The 21,074-nt window shown below is 37.2% G+C and overlaps 2 protein-coding genes across 17 annotated transcripts in view; both read right to left on the reverse strand.

Annotated features, from left to right (window-relative positions):
• bchs (WD repeat and FYVE domain containing 3 bchs) overlaps positions 1-10,832 on the reverse strand; it is a 388,664-nt gene extending 377,832 nt beyond the window's left edge. Inside the window, exons 1-2 of the mRNA XM_067128777.1 lie at positions 10,753-10,832; positions 6,655-6,750 (exon numbers count right to left, since the gene is read on the reverse strand). The gene's annotated coding sequence lies outside the window, so the exon portion shown is untranslated. The remainder of the gene's footprint in view (positions 1-6,654; positions 6,751-10,752) is intronic.
• A 3,354-nt stretch (positions 10,833-14,186) lies between these two features.
• Positions 14,187-21,074, reverse strand: part of LOC136853375 (myotubularin-related protein 3) — a 108,942-nt gene continuing 102,054 nt past the window's right edge. For all 16 annotated transcript variants that reach the window (XR_010857439.1, XM_067128804.1, XM_067128803.1 and 13 more), the window contains one exon: positions 14,187-17,871. Coding sequence is in view for 15 of the 16 variants with exons in the window: in XM_067128804.1 (XP_066984905.1) it covers positions 17,715-17,871 (157 nt within the window). In the remaining variant the exon portion in view is untranslated. The remainder of the gene's footprint in view (positions 17,872-21,074) is intronic.

A 21,074-nucleotide genomic window follows, 5' to 3' on the forward strand; every position in this document is an offset into this window, starting at 1 on the left:
GTGTAACATTCAACAGATGATGTCAGAGTCAGACACCAAGACAACACATGGGGGAGTGCAGACACCAAGACAACACATGGGAGTGTACAGACACCAAGACAACACATGGGGGAGTGCAGACACCAAGACAACACATGGGAGTGTGCATAATGGTCCACTAATGACATGGTGTGCCTTCAAATGCTGTTGCTCTTCACCAGTTCAGATAAGCTCATCAGATCATTTTTCATAGAAGTAATTCAAATTTTTACTATCAATGTCGTTGTAATTCGAATGAACAGTAAGCCAGGAAGTTTACAGTATTCAATAAATAGGTTAGTGTCTCATTTCTAGTAAATACAACTTCACACCTTTCCACATTCAGTGAGTGTGACTTCATTTTGGTGGAAAATTACAGATTAAAACCTACCAAAATAAAAGTTTGCAGTTAAAGAGAGGACGATTTCAGTTTTTAGGTCGAAGTTACTTGATTTTATATTACTAAGATATTACTGTGAAACACATTTTACACTGTGAATTCTCAAGAGTTTCTCTTTTCGGCCGCGATCTTTGCTGTGAACTAAATACAGTATGACCTCGCAGTGCCAGTCCAGAATAATACTGCTTCTGAACATACTTTGTGTAATATAATTTTGGGTGACTTGCAACATTACCTTTCAATTAATTCCAAGCCTAATGTTACTCAAGCTGTTACATTAGATGATGAAGATAATGCTAGGGCTGTGTTTTGTAAACCTTCTTCAATATCTCCTTGTTTGCAGAGACTTAGCTATCACTCAAGTATACATTTGGAGGAAAATGGCATTATTACTAAGGTGATCCACAGTACTGGGCTTCACCCTCTGATAATGTGCTTATAAATAAGAACACTGTTTGCATCTATGGAGATACTCTTGTGCACTTAATAAGACCTAAAAATTGTACAATAAGAAAAACACTATTTGCATCTGGGGAGATGTAATATATCTTCTGCCCTCTACTTATGAAGTGATTGCACTGGTTGGAAGCGCCAAAGTTTGCCAAGATAGACCTGGCTAATGCATTTAAATTTTATGGTTCTTTGTTCGTCACCTAGCACATCCCACTCATGGATGTATGTTGTTAAATAGCACTGACAGTAATGTAATTTATCAAGATGATATCTGTCGAGGTATAGTTTATGAGATTATTTATTCTCCTTTACATAGTTCCCCCAGCACCATTTCTATGTTGCAGTTTCAAGAACAAATGCAATCTTGAATTGTTCCTAAAGAGGGGCAAACAGTATGCCTTTCATCATTATAGTATCCTTCAGCTCAAGTGCTGGACCTGCTATAAGCTAGCTGACAAAGAGGGGGTATTCTGGTGGAGATATGGAGGGGAGGGGTAGAGAGGGGTTACCAACACCCCTCACACACACACCACCATCCATTATACCTCTGGCCTTCCTTGTGCGTAGAAGCATCGCATCACTTTCCTACCATTGTGAGGCTATGCTGACTATTTTGGATGAGCACCCTTAAATACGAATGTGGGTATATTCCTGTTTTGTTTGTTGTCATAACAACCAGAGCACGTGATTCTTGTTTTGTTTATTCATAAACAGACTTTCTACGTCTTGCGATGCGATGGTAGAGCTCGGAGGCTTGGTATTCAAAATATCGATGAACTCTACCTGGGAAACCACAGAGTACCCCCTACGGATGTAGGGCGTGATGATCTTATTCAGTCTTTTGGCTGCTCCATAAGTTGGGTAGTGAACTTGGGTAGTTATAGGCCTGAAGAGAAACCTGGATGCAACAATTAAGAAGATATATTCTGATAACAGATCTTGAAACTGCCTACGATCACTGAGACTATGGGCCAGGGTATTATTATTGCACCTTTAAGACCCATAGGGCCAGCAACCTATGGTGCCCTAGTAAGTCTGTCCACGTATGTACCGGTGGACGACACCATCAATATTATCTTAAGGAGAGTCTATCACTTGGATACCATGACCCTCGACATACCAGAAGATCCCCTTTGATGTCTTCTCCAAATCTGCACCAAGGAGGCCCCCCTTCCTCTCACATAGGGGTGACCTCTATCAACAGGTAGATTGTGTCTCCATGGGATCCCCCTCCCCTTGGCGTCCTATTTGCCAATATGTACATGGCAGGTGCCAAGGAAAGAGCCTTCAATTACCATTCGAAACCAAAAATATATGCCCAATATATACAGTAGACAATATCTGCATTGCCATCGATACTGACAAAGAACCAACCCACCTACAGTATGCCTCGAAGAGGAACTCTAGCCTAAATATCACTAATGAATATGGTGTTGAAGGCCAAATTCCCTTCTTGGATGTAAATGCAGAGAAGAGAGGAGATAGGTACAATACTACTGTGTACCAAAAGGCAACTAATGTGGGTCACTGCCTTAACGCCCATGGGGAGTGCCCTGACACTTATAAATGGTCTGTGACAGCTACAAATTAGATATGCAATTATGCACTGTTCCACATGGAAAGCTATTCACACACACACAGCTCAAACATGCTAGGTAGCTCCTAACTAATAACGGATACGACAGCAATCTAATATAAGGTTGCATATGAAAACAGTTGGACATGAATGCCAGCACACCAACGACAAAGCCTGCCGCACCGAAAAACATCATATTGCATTACAAAGCTGCATATCACAGCCAGTTCAAGGATGAAGTCAAGGCCATGAAGATGACAATTGCCAGTGGTACAATGCCTACGAATCCTGATGAGAGCATTACCTTATGTGTCTACTGCTGCCCGAGCCTAGTCAGCAACTTGTAATGAAAAATAGCATCGCCCCTTGTAGAGAGATGTGGGAGTTGATCAATGTAGTATACAAATTTAAATGTACCAAAGGGACATGTCAAACCCTAAGCAATTACTACATAGGTTTCACCACTACCACTATTTGTGGGTGACTGCAAGCTCAATGCAACTGAGGGGCAATATTTCAACACTACATAAACCAACCCTAGAAGAATTATTAGAAAGCACACAGATCGTGCATAAAGAAGCCCAGTTCCACAGATTGCAAATAGCAGAAGCCCTAAGTATAAATCAACAATGGCCTGTGTTAAACATACAGAGGAACATGGCCTTCATCCTCCCTTCTTCAAGGAAACCACAGGACATCCGTGAGAATCTGAAGGGAGACACGAGTGACACAACACCCCTGAACATGACTACCAACAACGAAGAAAATCAAGACTATCGGCCAAAGACGAGAATCACACCCTTGCCCACGCCCTTTGCTGCAAGCCACAGCATAAGACATGTCCTACGGAGCACCAGGTATGATAGTGCTGCTGCCCAGACCACTAGCGAGAGAATGAGACCAGCCAACCAATAGAAATTCAGCATTCCAATGATGTCATGTTTAACATTTAAAAGTCCCCATGCAGTAATATAAACCTTGTTTGTCAATTATAAATTTAGACCTGAATAATTTTTCCTTATTCCTGAGACTGATTCAAAGTCTTGAGATATATATATATATATATATATATATATATATATATATATATATATATATATATATATATTTTATTATACAAGGTCAAATAAGGTCATAACTCTTACCACATCTGTTATAAGGTCAATGACGTAACTTATATCTCGAAAGGAATCATGGTAGCGTTGGCCAGCGTGAACACTGAGCTAGTGCATTCTCTCTCTCTCTCTCTCTCTCGATATATATATATATATATATATATATATATATATATATATATATATATATATATATATATATATATATATATATATATATCAAGTCATTAACTGAACCAAGGATGAACAGCAAAATCATGTCTACAACAACATAGTTTATTCCATAGTCTAACACAGCAAATGGTTTGGAATAAGATAAAATGTAATGGGGATATCTATATCCCTGAAATCACAACCTAAAAATAGTCCAATTAATATATAACATGGTGCTAGCAACTTCAACCAACTGAGTCTCTACATCATAAGAGCCAAATTAAGTCAAACATGACCATAGTCATGATAAGTCACATTCCCTTCCATTTATTTGATCTGTATTCAATGCATCTGAAGAAACAAAGGGATACACAAAACTTTTAAAAATAAGCACAGAGAAAAACTAAATGTGGGATATCTCCTATGTTACTAACCTCAAAAGTACACATAATAAAACATGGAAAAATCAAAATTCAGGAAAATTAATGAAAATCAAAGATACATGGAAAATAAAAATAAATGGGGAAAAAGATATTCAAAGCATGGTAACAGTGCAAAGAGCAGTACATTAAAGTTATTAAAGCCCATTCGGGTTTTTTGACAAATAAAGTCTAAACTCACCTCACAGGCAGTACACAAAGTCTTCCAGCAAAAGAAGATCTTTACACAAGGGAATCAAGACCCGAATGTCTAGCCTGTACTAAAAATGGAAATTTCACATTTCCTATGGCACATTCATGAGAGAGAACTCGTGAATGAACGCTCCACCGGAACTTGACGACTTCCGGTTATCGGAACATTCCGACATGGCCAGAACATCACCCAAGGAATGATGCCCTCTGTCTCCATAGGAAGCGAGACTGACAATGGGCGTTTGTCAGCACTGACTCATGAATACGTAGGCACTGTTTCGCATTTGCACTTGCCCAGAATATCTTAAAGAATGCTTAGGTAAAAAGAGAAATATATAACATTACTATTCCTAATGCTTTTCATATATATATATATATATATATATATATATATATATATATATATATATATATATATATATATATATATTATATATATATATATGACTCCTTCAATTATCCGGTTTTACCTTATCCAGAACTCAATATTATCTTGAGGGCCCCCAGCATCACAATATATTAATATGAAATTATATATATATATTCATGAAAATAAAACAAAACTGTGCGCAGACGCTTGGCAACCCTGTGCAAACAGAAAGGAGTGTTGATAACGTTGCCATGCTGGTTAACTGAAACCTCCAGATATGGTGAGAAAACACTACAGGTGTAAAATGGCAACCTCTTTCCCTTAACCCCATCACGTTACATATTTTCGTGATTCAGTTATACATACATACATACACACATTATATATATATATATATATATATATATATATATATATATATATATGAGTTCTGCACTTGGTGGCATGATTTCTTATACTACAGAGCTATGGATTGGACAGTTGATGGCCAATTCTGTAACTCATCTGCCTTTATGTACTGTGTATACAATGTATATATATATATATATATATATATATATATATATATATATATATAAAATATATATTGTGAGGTCAAGGAGACAGAACTGGGTACTGACTAATTTATTTACCTGGGCACAGGTGTACATAACAACGTGTGGACGGAAACGAAGTGCCTGACCTTCGATTGCTGTGACCCGTACGCTGAGTGAGAGCAATTTGTGTTTGTTAACAGTCAGTCAAATAGCAATAATAAGAGATATTATGTACATACAGTGATAAAATATATATCGGCGGAAAGGCCAGGAAGTTCTACATACAAATATATACATGAGATTCTCGCTGTGTTGATAGATGCGATACATGATCGTGACTGATGGGAAAGGAAGAGACGTCTGACGTCTTTACAGTGTATATATATATATATATATATATATATATATATATATATATATATATATATATATATATATATATATATTGGTCAAGCTTTAAACCAACAAAAACTTCTAATACTGAATCTCTAAATGCCAAACGACGTGTTCCATCATTAAACACTCAAAATGCCTCTGTTCGATTGTTCCCGTTATAGTTCATTACTATTTGCATCTATGATCTTCTTTTTCACATTTTTTTGTCTGTCGATGAGGTTCTGTCCTCTGCAGTGAAAGGCAGCCTCCTGTGCTTTTTTATGTGGCGTTATACAAGTATGTTATTGTCTTAGTTTATTTTCAACTTTTCGATTTTTAAAACACTATTGCAGAGCGCTTTATGAATTTAAACATTCTTTTTCTTGTACTCTTGTGTAACCGTAAATAAATGCCCATATATAACACGATTTTATGCTTTGCGTGTCTGTATTTAAAAGTGCTCTATAAAGTGTGTGATACTGAAGTGAGTTTTTCTAATTTTCTCTACTGATTCATATGTTAACGTCACGCAATTTTAACCGTTCAGTCCCTTTTATTAGTTTATTCACTTTTACACTGAATTCCCTGATGAAGTGATTATGAATCACGAAGCGTAAGAATGAATAAAGAAAAAGTGAGCATCCTCGCGTATTCCCGACACTGATTCTACTGTTTATGCGTGCGCGGAGAGTCTGCCGTTTGTGTGTTGTTTCTCGGCTGCCGACTGTAAGGAACCCTATCACTCAGGACCCTGCCATTACTACGGTGCTGACCTTGGTATTACACTTCACCCTTTTCATTTTTATACTACGGATCAGAGGTTACAACAACTAGCAATAATTTGTAGACACGTTACGGCCAGCCCTTTAAGATAAATGTTGCAAGTTGGAAAAGTTGTTCCACAAGAAAGAGAACGTATATTCTGTATTATATATATATATATATATATATATATATATATATATATATATATATATATATATATATATATATATATGATGTGTTCGTGCAAAAAAATTTCCTTACTTTGATATACTGCAGCCCAGCAAAGCAGGAAGAGACAGGTAGATGGAATTTTATCATCAGCATACTGGATAGTATAGACTGATATGAATCCTGCATCTGGAAAGAATAATGACAAGTTTATCTATGGTGCATCACTATACCGTGACCGGAAATAGGCTAATAAATAAAAATCTTCCGTTATATACTACATGAGCGAGGCTGTATTTATCAATCAAAATACGATGAGCGAGGCTGTATTTATCAATCAAAATACGATAATGTTTAAAAATGGGAGCTTTCGACCGTTTGCACGACGGTCCTCTTCAGCCAGCTTAATAAAAAAAAACGTGTATTTCTTAAAAAGATACCAACTGACACAATTTTGTAACAGTCTGGAAAACATGGGACAATCTTTCGGATTTAGCCTAACTATGAAATGGCTGTTTCCCCGCGGTGTGTGCCAGACGTAGTGATCTTCTTCGCTGCTGCCTCTCGTTCGTAAGCTCATCAAGACTATACAACAAAATATCGCCTGAGGTGAAGAGCATACAAGAAGAATGCAGATTTAAAAGGGAACTAAAGACTCTCCTATTCTGCAGGAGCTACGATACTGACGAGAAAACACTGATATTGAAAGACAATTACAAAATGTAAGAAGAACCTTATATTGAAAACGTACAAGGGTCCGCCAGAGAGGGAATTGTCCCCGTGGAGGGCTGTACATAAAACCAAACAAAGGGAAATAAAGTGAAAGTGAAAGCAAGCAGCTCCTTATTGGTGACCAGGTGATTAGTAGGAGGTCAACGACTTTCAGCATCGGTGCCTGTTATTGTTTCTGTGACAACTGCCATTTCGAAAAACTGTGCGGAGAGAGACAAGGGAGGCATAGTATCAGGGGCCTCGTGAAACTCCTTCAAATCTATATTTATGGAATGACAGGCTAAGCTGTCTGCATACCTGTCTTCCTGCATCACCACTGACAATAAAAACATCTGGAGTAGCAATGGAATCCCGCTTCTCATCCGTTTTCGTGGTCTTCCCGAGTTCATATGAGCCCGGCTCGTTTTAAACCAGCATTTTGCGTCCATTTATTGACAACATTTTAATTCTTTTTAGTCGTGATGACGAAGCATTCCAAGAACGAATAATATTTTAACAAACAAATGCAACAAATCAAGTTCACACATGACAGGGAATCGGAGTGAAAATAACCACAATGAAGTTTGAATTCTGGGATCTTTCCTAGACAGTGACCCCAAGGGTTTTAACCCGGTATGTCTCCACCTTTTTGGCATGTTTAGTACAGCCCGTTGGGGATTATCGTAAAAACGTAAAAAGACTGTAAATATCATAAAGATAATGACCCGGCCCCCGCAAGAAATATTAGTCCTAGATAACGACTCCCGAAAACCCTTGGGGGTCACTATCTAGGAATGATCCGAACTTTCTTTATAGAAAGCCGATTAACGAATTGTGTCCATTTTACTTCCTTACGTAGTACAGAGATAAAGAAAAATATCACTGTCAGCATGGCTGTCAGATTTCTTGAAATGTGTGACCCACAGTACTTAGACGATGAAATTAACCATGTTAAGAATACTTTTAGTAAATTGCATTACCCTTCCAATTTTATTGAAGATGCTTTGTCTGAATCCCGAAAATTTTTTTACGACACATCACATTAGCAGACTGATAAAAATAAGAGATACATAACACTTCCATGTCACAAGAGGTTAAAAACAGCAGCTCAGTTAATAAATAACACAGGTAGCATTAAAGCTGCCTTCACATATGAAAATGTAATCATATCAAAAGTCACCAAGAGTAGTAGTCGTAGTACTGGTAGTGAGAGTACCAATCAGAGGGATATAGGAATGTATGCTATAAAATGCAAGCTCTGTAACTTATTTTATTGTGGGGGGGGGGGTTAAATAGGAGGGACGCAGATTACAAGAAAATAAAATCAAACAAAAAAGCGGTTAAGGACTTCGCTCAAACCAGCGCCATTGCTAAACGTTGTTGGGAGAATGATCATGTCATCGACTGGGAGGGAGCTAAAACTCTATATAGAAGTAGTCAGGCGGGTCGGAGAAGACTAGTGGAGGATGCTTTGACATTTGCTAAACATTAGATGGCAATAAAGCCTTTACGCAGGAAGTCAGACATACAGACAGGCTAGTCTGTCATTCCATAAGTCTAGATTTAAAGCAGTTTCTCGAGGCCCCTGATGCTGTCTCCCCCATCTCTCCCTGCACAGGTTGTCGAAGTGGCTGTCGTCACAGAGACGACAACATGAGGCAACGATGCTGAAAGTGGTTTACCTCCTGCTAGCTAATCACCTGGTCACCAGTCAGGAACTGCTTACGAACGAGGCTGAGGTTAATATGATCGCAACGTCTGGTTCACGTATACGGGGACACAGCCATTCCATGATGCCATTACATAGTTTAATCAGAAAGATTGTTCGATGTTGCCCAGGCTGTTTCAAAATTAAGTCAATGCATGTATTTTTATTCAGTAGGCAGGAACGGGCCGTTGTGCAAACGGTGGAAAGCTCCCATTTTAAGCCATTATTATTTTGATAAATACAGCCTAGTTCATATACATAATTAATGACAAGTTTAGTAACTAAACACCATAGGTCAGGACGGAATTCTTTAATAAAAACTGTCATATTATACCATCATATAGCACAGATGAATAGCCTTTGGTGAATGCACAGACTTTAGAATTCGATGACTGTTCTAGATACGACGGGAGGTTTAAAATAAAACAGCCGGCTTGAAGGGACTGAAATGGTTCACACTGATCAAAAAACTTCATTAATGTCATATACGTGAAGTCGTCTCAATTTCCATTAAAAAACGGCAATTTCTTGTGATCAAAACCAATAACAAATACAATTAGGCCTATAAAGTAAATCAGTCTTAAACATGAGTTGTCTCAATTTCCATTAAAAAAACGGCAATTTCTTGTGATCAAAACCAATTTCAAATACAATTAGGCCTATAAAGTAAATCAGTCTTAAACATTTGTCTCAATTTCCATTAAAAAACGGCAATTTCTTGTGATCAAAACCAATTTCAAATACAATTAGGCCTATAAAGTAAATCAGTCTTAAACGTGAGGTTGTCTCAATTTCCGTTAAAAAACGGCAATTTCTTGTGACCAAAACCAGTAACAAATGCAACTAGGCCTATAAATAAATCAGTCTTAAACATGAGGTCGTCTCAATTTCTATTCTAAACCGGCAATTTCTTGTAACCAAAACCAATAACAAATGCAACTAGGCCTATAAAAAAAATCGGTGTTAAACGTGGGGTTGTCTCAATGTCTATTCAAAACCGACAATTTATTGTGACCAAAACCAATAACAAATACAATTAGGCCTAAAAAGTAAATGAGTCTTAAACCTGAGGCAGTCTCAATTTCCATTAAAATCCGGCAATTTCCTGTGACCAAAACCAATAACAAATGCAACTAAGCCTATAAAATAAATCAGTCTTAAACGTGAGGTCGTCTCTATTTCCATTCAAAACCGGCAATTTCTTGCGACCAAAACCAACAGCCAATGTAACTAGGCCTATAATATAGATCAACGTTAATTCACGAAGCCTAATGAATATAAACAGGCCTACTGGTTCAATTCCAAATCGTCTTGTGCATTAGTGACGACAAAACCGATTTTCGGCTTTATTTCTACCCGTAAATAATGCGATCAATCATTATAAAGGAAAAAGTGCAAAGGTAAGCAGTTTTTTATGCTTAGTGTATAATGGTACCTGACATTGGCAATGGCAGCAAGGGACTCTAAAAAACGCCTTAATTTTGTGACCTAAGCCGAGCAAGGGTCATATAAAAGGGGCAAAACCTTTAAGGAAGGATGAAAATAAAAGAATAAAATAATGAAATCGCAGCAACACACTGTGAAGGAACGTGGATGGAATAAAAAAAAAACATGGCGCCCAAAAGCCTTTTCAGGATTCCTCGAACGCTGAACGTTTTTGACGGTGCAGTCAGTCAGCGATGCTATTAACCATCCATTAAAGACCAAATTAAACTGCGGTAAACACAATGTCATGAAAATATAGACTTCTCAAAAGAGGTGGGACAGCTTACACGTCTCGTCATCGAAGCGAAGGAATGAAGAGCGATCGCGTCTCGAACCTCACTCCTTGAACGCTAACAAGCGACTGTCGGACTGACGCCTTTTCGAAAACGCTGCTGGAATCATATGAAAGTCAAAATTGTGACGTCACGTCATGGCTAGTTTCACTTTCACTTTGGTTTTATGTACAGCTCTCCACGGGGATAATTCCCTCTCTGGCGGGCCATTGTACGTTTTCGAAAATAAGGTGCTTCTCATATTTTATAATTGTCTTTCAGTGTTTTCTCGTCCATGTAGCTCCTGCAGAATAGGAGAGTCTTTAGTTTGAGATTCGTCCATATCGTAGCTCCTGCAGAATAGGAGAGTCTTTAGTTTGAGAATTTCATCATATGTTATTTAATATATCGATATATTAAATATATAATAAATGCTATTTAATTTATTTATACAGTAATTTGAGTATTAGTTAAATATTTTAATATATTTTCGAGTTTTTAAGGCAGAATAATACTGTAGGCTTAGGTCCACGCCAGAGTTTAGTCTAGTCTCACACTGATTCTGTCATATAAAACTACAGCTGACCTGAATCTCTGACTTTGAAACCGTCTGCAAAACGGAATGAAGATATAGCAGTTTAGCGAATGGTTCTCGTAAAATCAGAGGCAAAGGTTAAAAAGATTAATTTCGCAAGCATTTATTAAGCAAACATCGAGAGAAAAGGAAACTCAGTGACATTACTGTAACGTCACTGGTGAAGGCAATTGCCACTCAGATATTTTGTAACCTTGAAGCTATTTTTCCAGTTCATGAATTTCAGTGATAGTAGAAATTAACAATGAAAAATCACTGAGGTAAATTTAAAACGGACTATGAATTCTGACCCTTAAACACACTGTATTCATGTTCCACAAACATCACCATTTTCCATTTCTGTGGACTTCCACTCAAATTGTTAATATTCTTGGTCTATATTTCTGTATCGAATAACATTTACAACGAGAAAAATGTGATTTATGAAATTATGACAGTCAGGACAAGCAACGGGGCATTTTCGGCCATTCAGCGCTGAAGACAGTGAAGAGAGAGAGAGTTGGAGTGGTTAGACTGAGTACTGTCACCAACAATTTATGGTTTTCGTTAACTTTCGTTCATCAAAAATCGCCCCCCACCCCCCTTTTTTTTTTACAGGAAACGCACAATCTCGGTAAATTTACTCTAGAATATACGACTATAAAATGCAAATTATGGATGTTGAATCTACAGAACTGAAATAGTAAAACGGTATTTGCAAGAAGTAACTGGAATTTCTTAGATGGATTCGTTCAGAGAGATCTAGAACTAAGTGTGAATATCTTGTTATGGTACTCGGTATGAAGACAATATTCACTCGTTTTCCTTTATGAACAGGATTATATCACATAATCATATGTGGTAAAGGTTGACTGCTCTAGTTTCTATAAATTTACTAAGTAGTTGAACAAATCTAGTTACATCCGCGAGCGTTCTCCAAGATGTGAGGATCCCGATTACTTTGGGCGGGAACGCAAAAGTCACTGGACGTTACATGATGTATCGATTGTCACACTTCGCTGACTTTGATATTAACTGAGAGGGAATTATCCCTGTGGAGGGCTGTTTACGATGCTACTGTCATATAAAGGAAATCTCATCAACTCGAATTATTTCTATGTTCGGAGTTAGCCTGTACGGCAACCACGGCTGCATCACTTTCCGCGAAACTTGAAAATAACTCCCAACACATCAGCATTTTCTTTCACTATAAAACTTTCACTGCCTGTGGTAATGAATATTTTTACTTTACACAGTTTTTTCGTGAACTTTTTGTCGATGATAATCGATTTGCGAAAGGGAGTGTGACCATAGCCTATGGTAGAATTTTTCTACCATTTCACTATCTTTGAATTTCAGAACAACTGTCGAATCATATCAAGTAAATCAATCTGAACAGCAAGGTCACCTCAAATTTTATGTAATGAGGTCAAGTGTGACCTTGGTATAATTCGCTCTCTCTCTCTCTCTCTCTCCCCGAATATCACTCAATCTCTCAAAAACACTATAATGAATTAAGTAGCTTTATATATAGGCGTATGCTTGCACATAAGCAGACTGCTACTCTATCATAACTACGTTCATTCTTCCTGTGTTCCAGACGATTTTCGCTGGATATTGCCCAAATTTTGAAACATTTCTCTCATTATTTAAGAACGTGTTTCCCGTTACGCATGAATTTAGTTTTGTGTCATAACATCAATTTTATTTACATATATATATAATTATATATAATATATATATATATATATATATATATATATATATATATATATATATATATATATATATATATATATATATATGTAGTTTGATTTAAACTACGATTTCTACACTGCATTGAAATTTTTTCCAGATGAAATCACTCGGTGTATGGCTAAAAAAAAATTCTCAAAAATTTCTCTTCTTTTCAAGTCCTTTGGCAGTGAAGTTCCCGGGTGGTGAATTTTCCCAATGTGACTTGATGGCAGTGAACTTTCTGTACATGGTCCAGAAGATTGCAGTGCAAGACTGGCTCACATTGCAGCTAAAGGCATGAGTGTTATGATGGGGGGGGGGGGTTGGTTAGCACTTTTTGGAGGTGGCCAAGGAGTGAATGTCAGAGGCAGGAAAGATCTAGGAGGATCTGGCAGTGGGATACACCCTTCTGACAACACTGGCAAACACCTCATTATCCTTCCTCCTCCATTTCCCAACCTTTTCCCACTAAGGAGTGAAGATTGGATCCAAGCCTTTCCCCAACAAAATAAAGAATTTTATATGGGTCTACCAAGGTGGGAGACTATCACAAAGCCATGTACATCACACACTGGTGTTGCTTAAGTTTCTTCTCCATTTTGAGAAACACGAGGGTAAAACTTACTTTAGTTGCGCAGCCTGATTCCAGCCAGTTTTCGACCGGGACGCGTTCCTCATACATAAATAGACATAACCTTTCCTATAATGCTAGGTCTTGACCTAACCAGATCTTACCTACCTAACCTAACTTAGGGTGACGTGCCCTGACCTGGCCAGGAGGTGTTCGCCAACCCTGGACCCGCCACAAAAAGGCCGTAACCTGTCCCAGTCGGCTACTGGCGAGAATCAGGCCACGCAGCTAAAGTAAAGTTTTACTGTCACACAAAAGAGAAGGGTAAACTCTTGCTTGATGGCAACCGGAGAAAATGTGACTAAGAGGCATGGGGAGTGAGGGCTTCAACGATCACAAACCGGTGCACGTACTGAAAATACTCGAACACGAAACGCAAAGGTTCGTATCGCCGTTGCAACAAATGGTAATAACACTTAACTGAACCATTCTGACATAGTTGTATTGTACTGTTTATACAGCATATATACTACCATACTTCTAGAAGGGGGTGGACACAAAGTCAGATTTCAACTTATTCCATTTATTTACAGATATTTAACATATTATACACATACAGCTGATTTAAACAAGCTAGTGCACAAGGACTGGTGAGTATGGGTGGCCCAGATAACTTTTACAAATGAAAAGAAAGTCATTTCCTCCTAGTCTAGTGTTTAAACATGGCTGCCAGGTGAACAAAGTTAACACTGTAACTTTACTAATATTGCATAGGAAAGTTTACTGGGAAGACTTGCCAAATTTCAGTTGTCTAAAATTTATGGGTCACATGTTTAACACTAGAGATCAATCTACAATGAAGCACCACACACCTGGGATCCTCTTTGTTCATACTAGAAAATATCAAAATGAATACGATACACCCTAACTCACCCTCACACTTTTTAAAAACGATTTCTCATAAACGAATGGAATGGAACGGCTCGGTAACTAGTGTTTCACAATCAATTATTCAATATTGCAAGCCCTGACAAAGCTTTTTTTTTCTCTCTCAATAGGACCCAATTTTACGACACTCTCGAGAGCAGAACAACTAAATTCACAGCTGCCTTGCTACAATAAGACATGCACACCCAACCGTGCAGGTTCATGAGCCAGCGTTGAGATTAGCTACAATTATTGTCAACAGATTGATTACACCATGACATCTCCAGTGATTATAAGCTCCAACCTTCTGGAAAACTGTAGAGGAAATATAACCTGTACAGAAAATTCAGAAAAAAATCACTAAACAGGCTCCACTTCCTTTCCCTACCTGTATCTTGTAAGGCTAAAATAACTTTTTGGGAACGCCAACTTTCCTTCCTTCCCAAGTATTGTATTGTACTAGTCTTTGGTTATTTCATGACAATACCGTATCGACTAAAATTTTGGACAGTTCCATGATCTATATTTCAGCGTCATGTATCATCTAAAATTTTGGACAGTTCCATTATCTATAATTCAACATCAAAATTTCATACAGGCAAATACGAAAATTTTACTCAATTTGGTTTCCGAAAAAAGGCCACAAAACCATTTTCCAACTATAATAAACTTCACTCTATAGTACGTAACTGAATAAACTCCAAATAAAACACACTCCACAACTCACAGGCTGCTAAGTTGGAAGCTCAATCAGAGGTACACTTTGTTTTCCTTACCATAAAAACTACAGATGATACAACTGCTAAAAAATCCACTTCTCAGTCTCACTTCACGCACGAGGCATCACAGAAATGCTCTATGCATGAACACTACCCCCGAGCCTACCATTTAGCAACCCTACAGGGTCATTTCCAAGGCAAAATTAACAATACTATGAGGTAATGAAAGTACCTCTTAAAAACAATTTTTTCAACTAAAAAAATTAAAACTTTTTTTACTAAAGCACATAGTATACCACCAGTATGAGGCCTTGTGTCAATTGCCTGTAGAGTTACGAAACAATTACTTACGAAAGTTGTGAAAAATACAAACTGCTTACACAAACAGACAATGTTTTCAAGAGCTAACTTGAAAAATTAAGTCTCAGAAGTGCTGGTAGCTTCTGCCTGCAACCAATTCACGATCCCCAAAATAAGTTCAAGGCGTAATTTTGAACCCTCTACCAAATTAAAAACATTGAAACAGAAATCTCCTTGGCAACTGTTTAACTCTGTAGGCTTTGTGTATATATATATATATTTATATATATTTATATATTCATGTATATAACTTATATATTCGGCCTACATGCTCTACTCAAGCAAGCCTTATGCAAGAACACTTTCTGCAACACAGCATGCAAAAGATTTCCCATCAGCCAGAAAGACAATTAAAGGAAAACATGATGAGTACAAAAGGAAAATGCTACTGTGAGGACTTTGTGTATACTGTATATATTCATATATATATATGTTTGGTCAAACAAGTGACACATTTACTGGAGGAGAGAGAGATCACTTGCCTCTATTGTCTTAATCTGAGCTAACAAAATATTGGCAGACGGCTCCAAAATACATAAACGACAGAATTATACTCCTACTTGCAAATTTATGTTAGGTCTTGAAAGCCCACGGTAATGGAAAAGTAATAACTCGTCTTGAAAATTTCCCTCGAGTAGAAAGCCGAAACGAGATGCTTAATTCATCAAGATAAAGGGCTTCGTGGAAGGATGATAATTCATCACCAAAACACAAACAAATGTGTGGCTGAAAAGTGTGCAATTTTCATACTCAAAGAAACTACAAACCAAGATAAATGATTATAAGTACAGTATATATAGTTTACATACTTAAGACAGGGGCAGGAGGAATTTCATACATTACCAAAACCCAATCATGGCATCCAGAGAAATCTCTCGGTTAAATAATCAACAATGGGAAATAACTTGCTTAATTCAATGAAATAAAACTGATTTTCTTCATAAGGCTTGTTAAGCACAGCACTGACTAGCACGCCAGAGTAAATTTGGGCCCTTCCAAAGAGCCTTGAGGGAAAAGAATAAGAAAGAAACAAAAATCTTATAATGACATGTGAGCAATATTACCAGATACAAATTAAAGGTCTACCTTATGTCATACTATATCACAATTTTTAGGGGTTTGTCCCTAGTCAACAATTTTAATGACACGTGCTTAATGAAAATGAACTTGAGAGTATACGTTGTTTTCATTATAGCACAAATAAGCTTGTTGGATGGGCAGGTTCTCCTATAAACACATTCAAAAAAAATATTTTATATACACTGTATAACTATCACGGCCCCAACAAATATATTTACAAAATACCAAATTTCACTCTGATTCTCAAAAAAATAACCTCACCACAAATGTCAGTTGTGTCCACGACACACGCTGAAGCAGCAGAGTCCCCCGAAAGCCTAGAGGGCAACCGACCTTGACCACCAAATGCTCGTCCGTACAATATTAAATAAGAAATTCCTGGCTGAATTGTGCTCTCTCAAGGTTACTATCGCAAATTCGCAATAACAAAATAAATTAAGGATAATTATAGCTAAATTATTAACGACTTCCTAAAAATTCCCCTCGCAAAAAATATCATCTCCAATATATATCTTTTTTGGTTACCATACACAATAAAATTTAACAGCATAAAAATACTCTCTCGGTATAATGTACAGAACTAAACACACTTTATCATAACTGATAATAACTTGAGCACACAATTATATATTCAAGACACATAATACTTTTTTAACTTTTTATGTGGATAGCTATGTTAAGCATCAACCCATGTGCCACCTACCAAACATTAAAAATACCCTTTGCGCTGTCAATCACACGTCCAAGAAAGACGACTAGAATGGACATCAGTCTTACCTCTGAAGGTGTCGGAAACACTATTCAACAGTCATCCATATAAGAAATTAGCCACACCCATGTTTTATGCTTTCTTCAATATCTCTCTACTGTTCTTCTCACCTAACTTGCTTATGGTAAAAGAAATTTCCCTCAGTGGTACAAAAGCAGTAAATGAATCATTTTCAAATGACATCCAGCAGACCAATTACACAGATTGGTTCTGTATACCTCTGTCCACAACAAAACCTTTTTAATTTGAGGCTGCTGCCAAGATCTTCGGTTTTGCATGTTCCATGCCAATGTTAAGGAAACAAGTGCCACAGACTCGGACCGGCTGGTACAGCTGCTCACGAGGAATAGGAATACTGTGTTCTGAACACTCAGAACAGAATATTTTACCACAGCTCCTGTAAGAGAAAAATGAAGAAAGTTTTACAAAACATACCAAATTTGTTTTATCGGTCAGCTAGGCTGCTGCCACTTATGTATGAAAGCTTGCCAAATTAAAAATGTTTAAAGAAATATAAATATTTACTCATTTTTATGGCTACGCTGAAAAAAATGCTTTTCAGGTATTTCTACAAAGATTCAACAACAGTGGGATCTTGCATCATCTTTTGACTCCTATGGCTCAGCAGTTAGTGTAGTGTATGTGGTCTTCATTTCATATGACAACTGCATCCAAACCCCTCGGTCATTTACCGTAACGCTTACAAGTTTAATCAACTCTCATGCTATTTCATTGCCAAGCTCAACATCATTTATTTTTCTCAAATGCAGTACATACATATGTATGTTACCTTATTAACATTGCATTTTACTATTCTTCATTCTCCCTGGGCCCTGTTTTCCTCTTTCCATGTAAGGAGATCCTTCTCTGCAGGCTTGCTTAATGAGTTAATGGCCTTTTTTCTAAGTTTAACTTGAATGCAAGGAGAAGCACACAAAAAAGAAGCTCCACAGTTTACTGTGGTCAGGAAACCGACAGACAATGATACGAGAAGTATATATAAAAAAGAAAATTCACTGTTAGCTTTCAAGTTTTTCTCTGATGTTTAAAAAAATAATTATGAAATGAGCCCCATTTTATGACCCCGGAACAAGGGAAGCTCATATGTATTGCACCTGAGAAAAATACAACACCAGATTCCTGCAGCAAACTATTCTCAGAAAAAGATAATGAATCAAACTTTAAGGTGACAATACTGTGAGGTCCCTCTCATTTGTCAACTTCGTGCAGTGACCTTATTCTATCTCTAAACAATTTGGATTAAGCTCAAGGCCCAAGGTAAAAGGGCATTTTATTCCTGCCAACTGTGTAAATTTTTGAAGGGGCTCAAACTTGTCTGTTGTACAAAACACTTACTGTAAATTTGTTTTTCACTGAAGAATTACTGGTTTTGTTGTTATTTTTATTATGTGTGATAATCAAACTTAAGAGTCAACTAAGCAATGAAATACTGTACACCAAGTCAAACAAAGCAAGAAGAGATAAATGGCAACATGTGATACTGCGCTAAAAACACACTGCTGAGATGGCGACATCAACATTGATGATATGCCACATGTAGATGTAAACACACACAAACACACACACTAGTAAAGTTTCCATGATATGAGGTCAAATGAAAAATCATTAATTCCAATAAAACATAATACGACCAACTACTTTTAGTGGTGTTCTTAAAACGAACTGACTTTGAACAGTCATCGCTGAGAAACGCCATATGTACTAAAGATGTACAGTAATTACACACAAGGTGTTTTACGTAAACACAAGTTTCCATGAAAAGGCAAAGTGAGTAAGCAATTGAAATACGCTGTATAAACTTATCATCCGATCTCCCATGTCAGACGACCCTTAAAATTTCATCCCTTGTACATGATTACATTTATAACTCGTGTATCACGCACTGTTGCATTTTCGATAGCCCAGACAGCATTAGAATAACCTCTTTTCCTCAGTAGTCCCCTCTTCGTTTTAAATAAATGAAAGTAAAAAATGAAAATAGTCTTTACTGTACTTACTGAACACATTCCATTTTCAGTAGATCACACTATACTAGGCAGATTGCCAAAATTATGGCTTATGTAACAATTCATAACCATCACAAAATTAACCACCACTTACCAAGATCTGACATAAATAACATTGAATATGACGTATATAACCGAACCGGAACACAGCTGTTTTGCGATTTTGAGGGATTTTATTTTAACACAAAGTATGTTAGTTTAACACTGTATACCTGTTTTACATTTGTGTACAGAAATGAAAATAATAATTATTCTCCCAATTCTTTCACTAGTAGGCCTCAATCTGAGAACGTAAACATCAGCCTAACCCACTTTAATGCATATGGTGGGTGATCAGTTTTTTTTTTATATTACAATGAGGATATAACATGATAATACAATATAAACAGATTCAGTAAGTAAAATGTAAGTTTCAGGTGGATACTGCAGTAACACCCAATCTAGGTCAATAGTTCACACATACAGTAGAACCACAGTCCTCGACTGTACTAGAACTCGACATAATCGGATTTTGACACGAAATGTTGAGTAAATTTTGCGTCGGAGCTCAAACAACAAACCGGAATCCAACCCGATGAATCATATGATGTTTGTAGAAAAAAAGTTTCGGGCGGCTGCCACTAGTTGGCGTTGTTGGTGGCGTTCTTCCCATGCATATTTAAAAGTATTTAAAAGGCACACATGCTGCTGCTGCTGTTGTTTGGAGAAGTGCACCTTGCACAGGTATATATTTTTTTGGCTTTCTGCACTGAATTTTCATCCAGTCATGGGTCCCAATAAGTTAGGGAATCAAAACATTTACTGAAAGATGTTTTGCAGTGATTTTGTACACTATTCCAGTAGACTCTGTATGAAATTTACCATAAATACTGAATGTTTATGTAATTAGTACCGCGATACACCACCAGGGTGGCGCTGTGGTTTGTTTACATCTGCCTGAAGCTGCCGAGTTCCGACGTAATTTAGGAAATTTTTCTTAATTTTATAACAGACATACAGTAATTCGGCTTATAAATACTGTATTATTAATTTACGGTGATAATCAGGCTTTTTTTTTTAATGTTATCATTATTAACAACAGTTTTCGTGTATACCCGTTACGGTACATTCTGGTAGTGCCTATAGGCTACTTAGCCTAGCCTAAGGCGCTCGGTCTACCATCAGTAATACGGCCGCATTGGTCGTAGGCCAATTTTTTTGATACAGTGTGCATTCAAAAATGTAAAAAGTGCTTCTGATACGGTAAGTTATTCAACTCTGAACTTATTTAATTGTAATTTGTGTAAAAAGTCAAGTGTATCTTAGTTTAACCAGACCACTGAGCTGATTAACAGCTCTCCTAGGGCTGGCCCGAAGGATTAGATTTACTTTTACGTGGCTAAGAACCAATTGGTTATCTAGCAACGGGACCTACAGCTTATTGTGGAATCCGAACGACATTATAGCGAGAAATGAATTTCTATCACCAGAAACAAATTCCTCTTGTTCTTCACTGGCCGGTCGGAGGTATAAAAAGGCAAGGTTAGGGTAATGACTGGTGGTCAGGAAGGGATTAATCCATTTTCAGTTATTT

Source organism: Macrobrachium rosenbergii, chromosome 27, assembly GCF_040412425.1.
Source record: "Macrobrachium rosenbergii isolate ZJJX-2024 chromosome 27, ASM4041242v1, whole genome shotgun sequence".
Lineage (NCBI taxonomy): Eukaryota > Metazoa > Arthropoda > Malacostraca > Decapoda > Palaemonidae > Macrobrachium > Macrobrachium rosenbergii.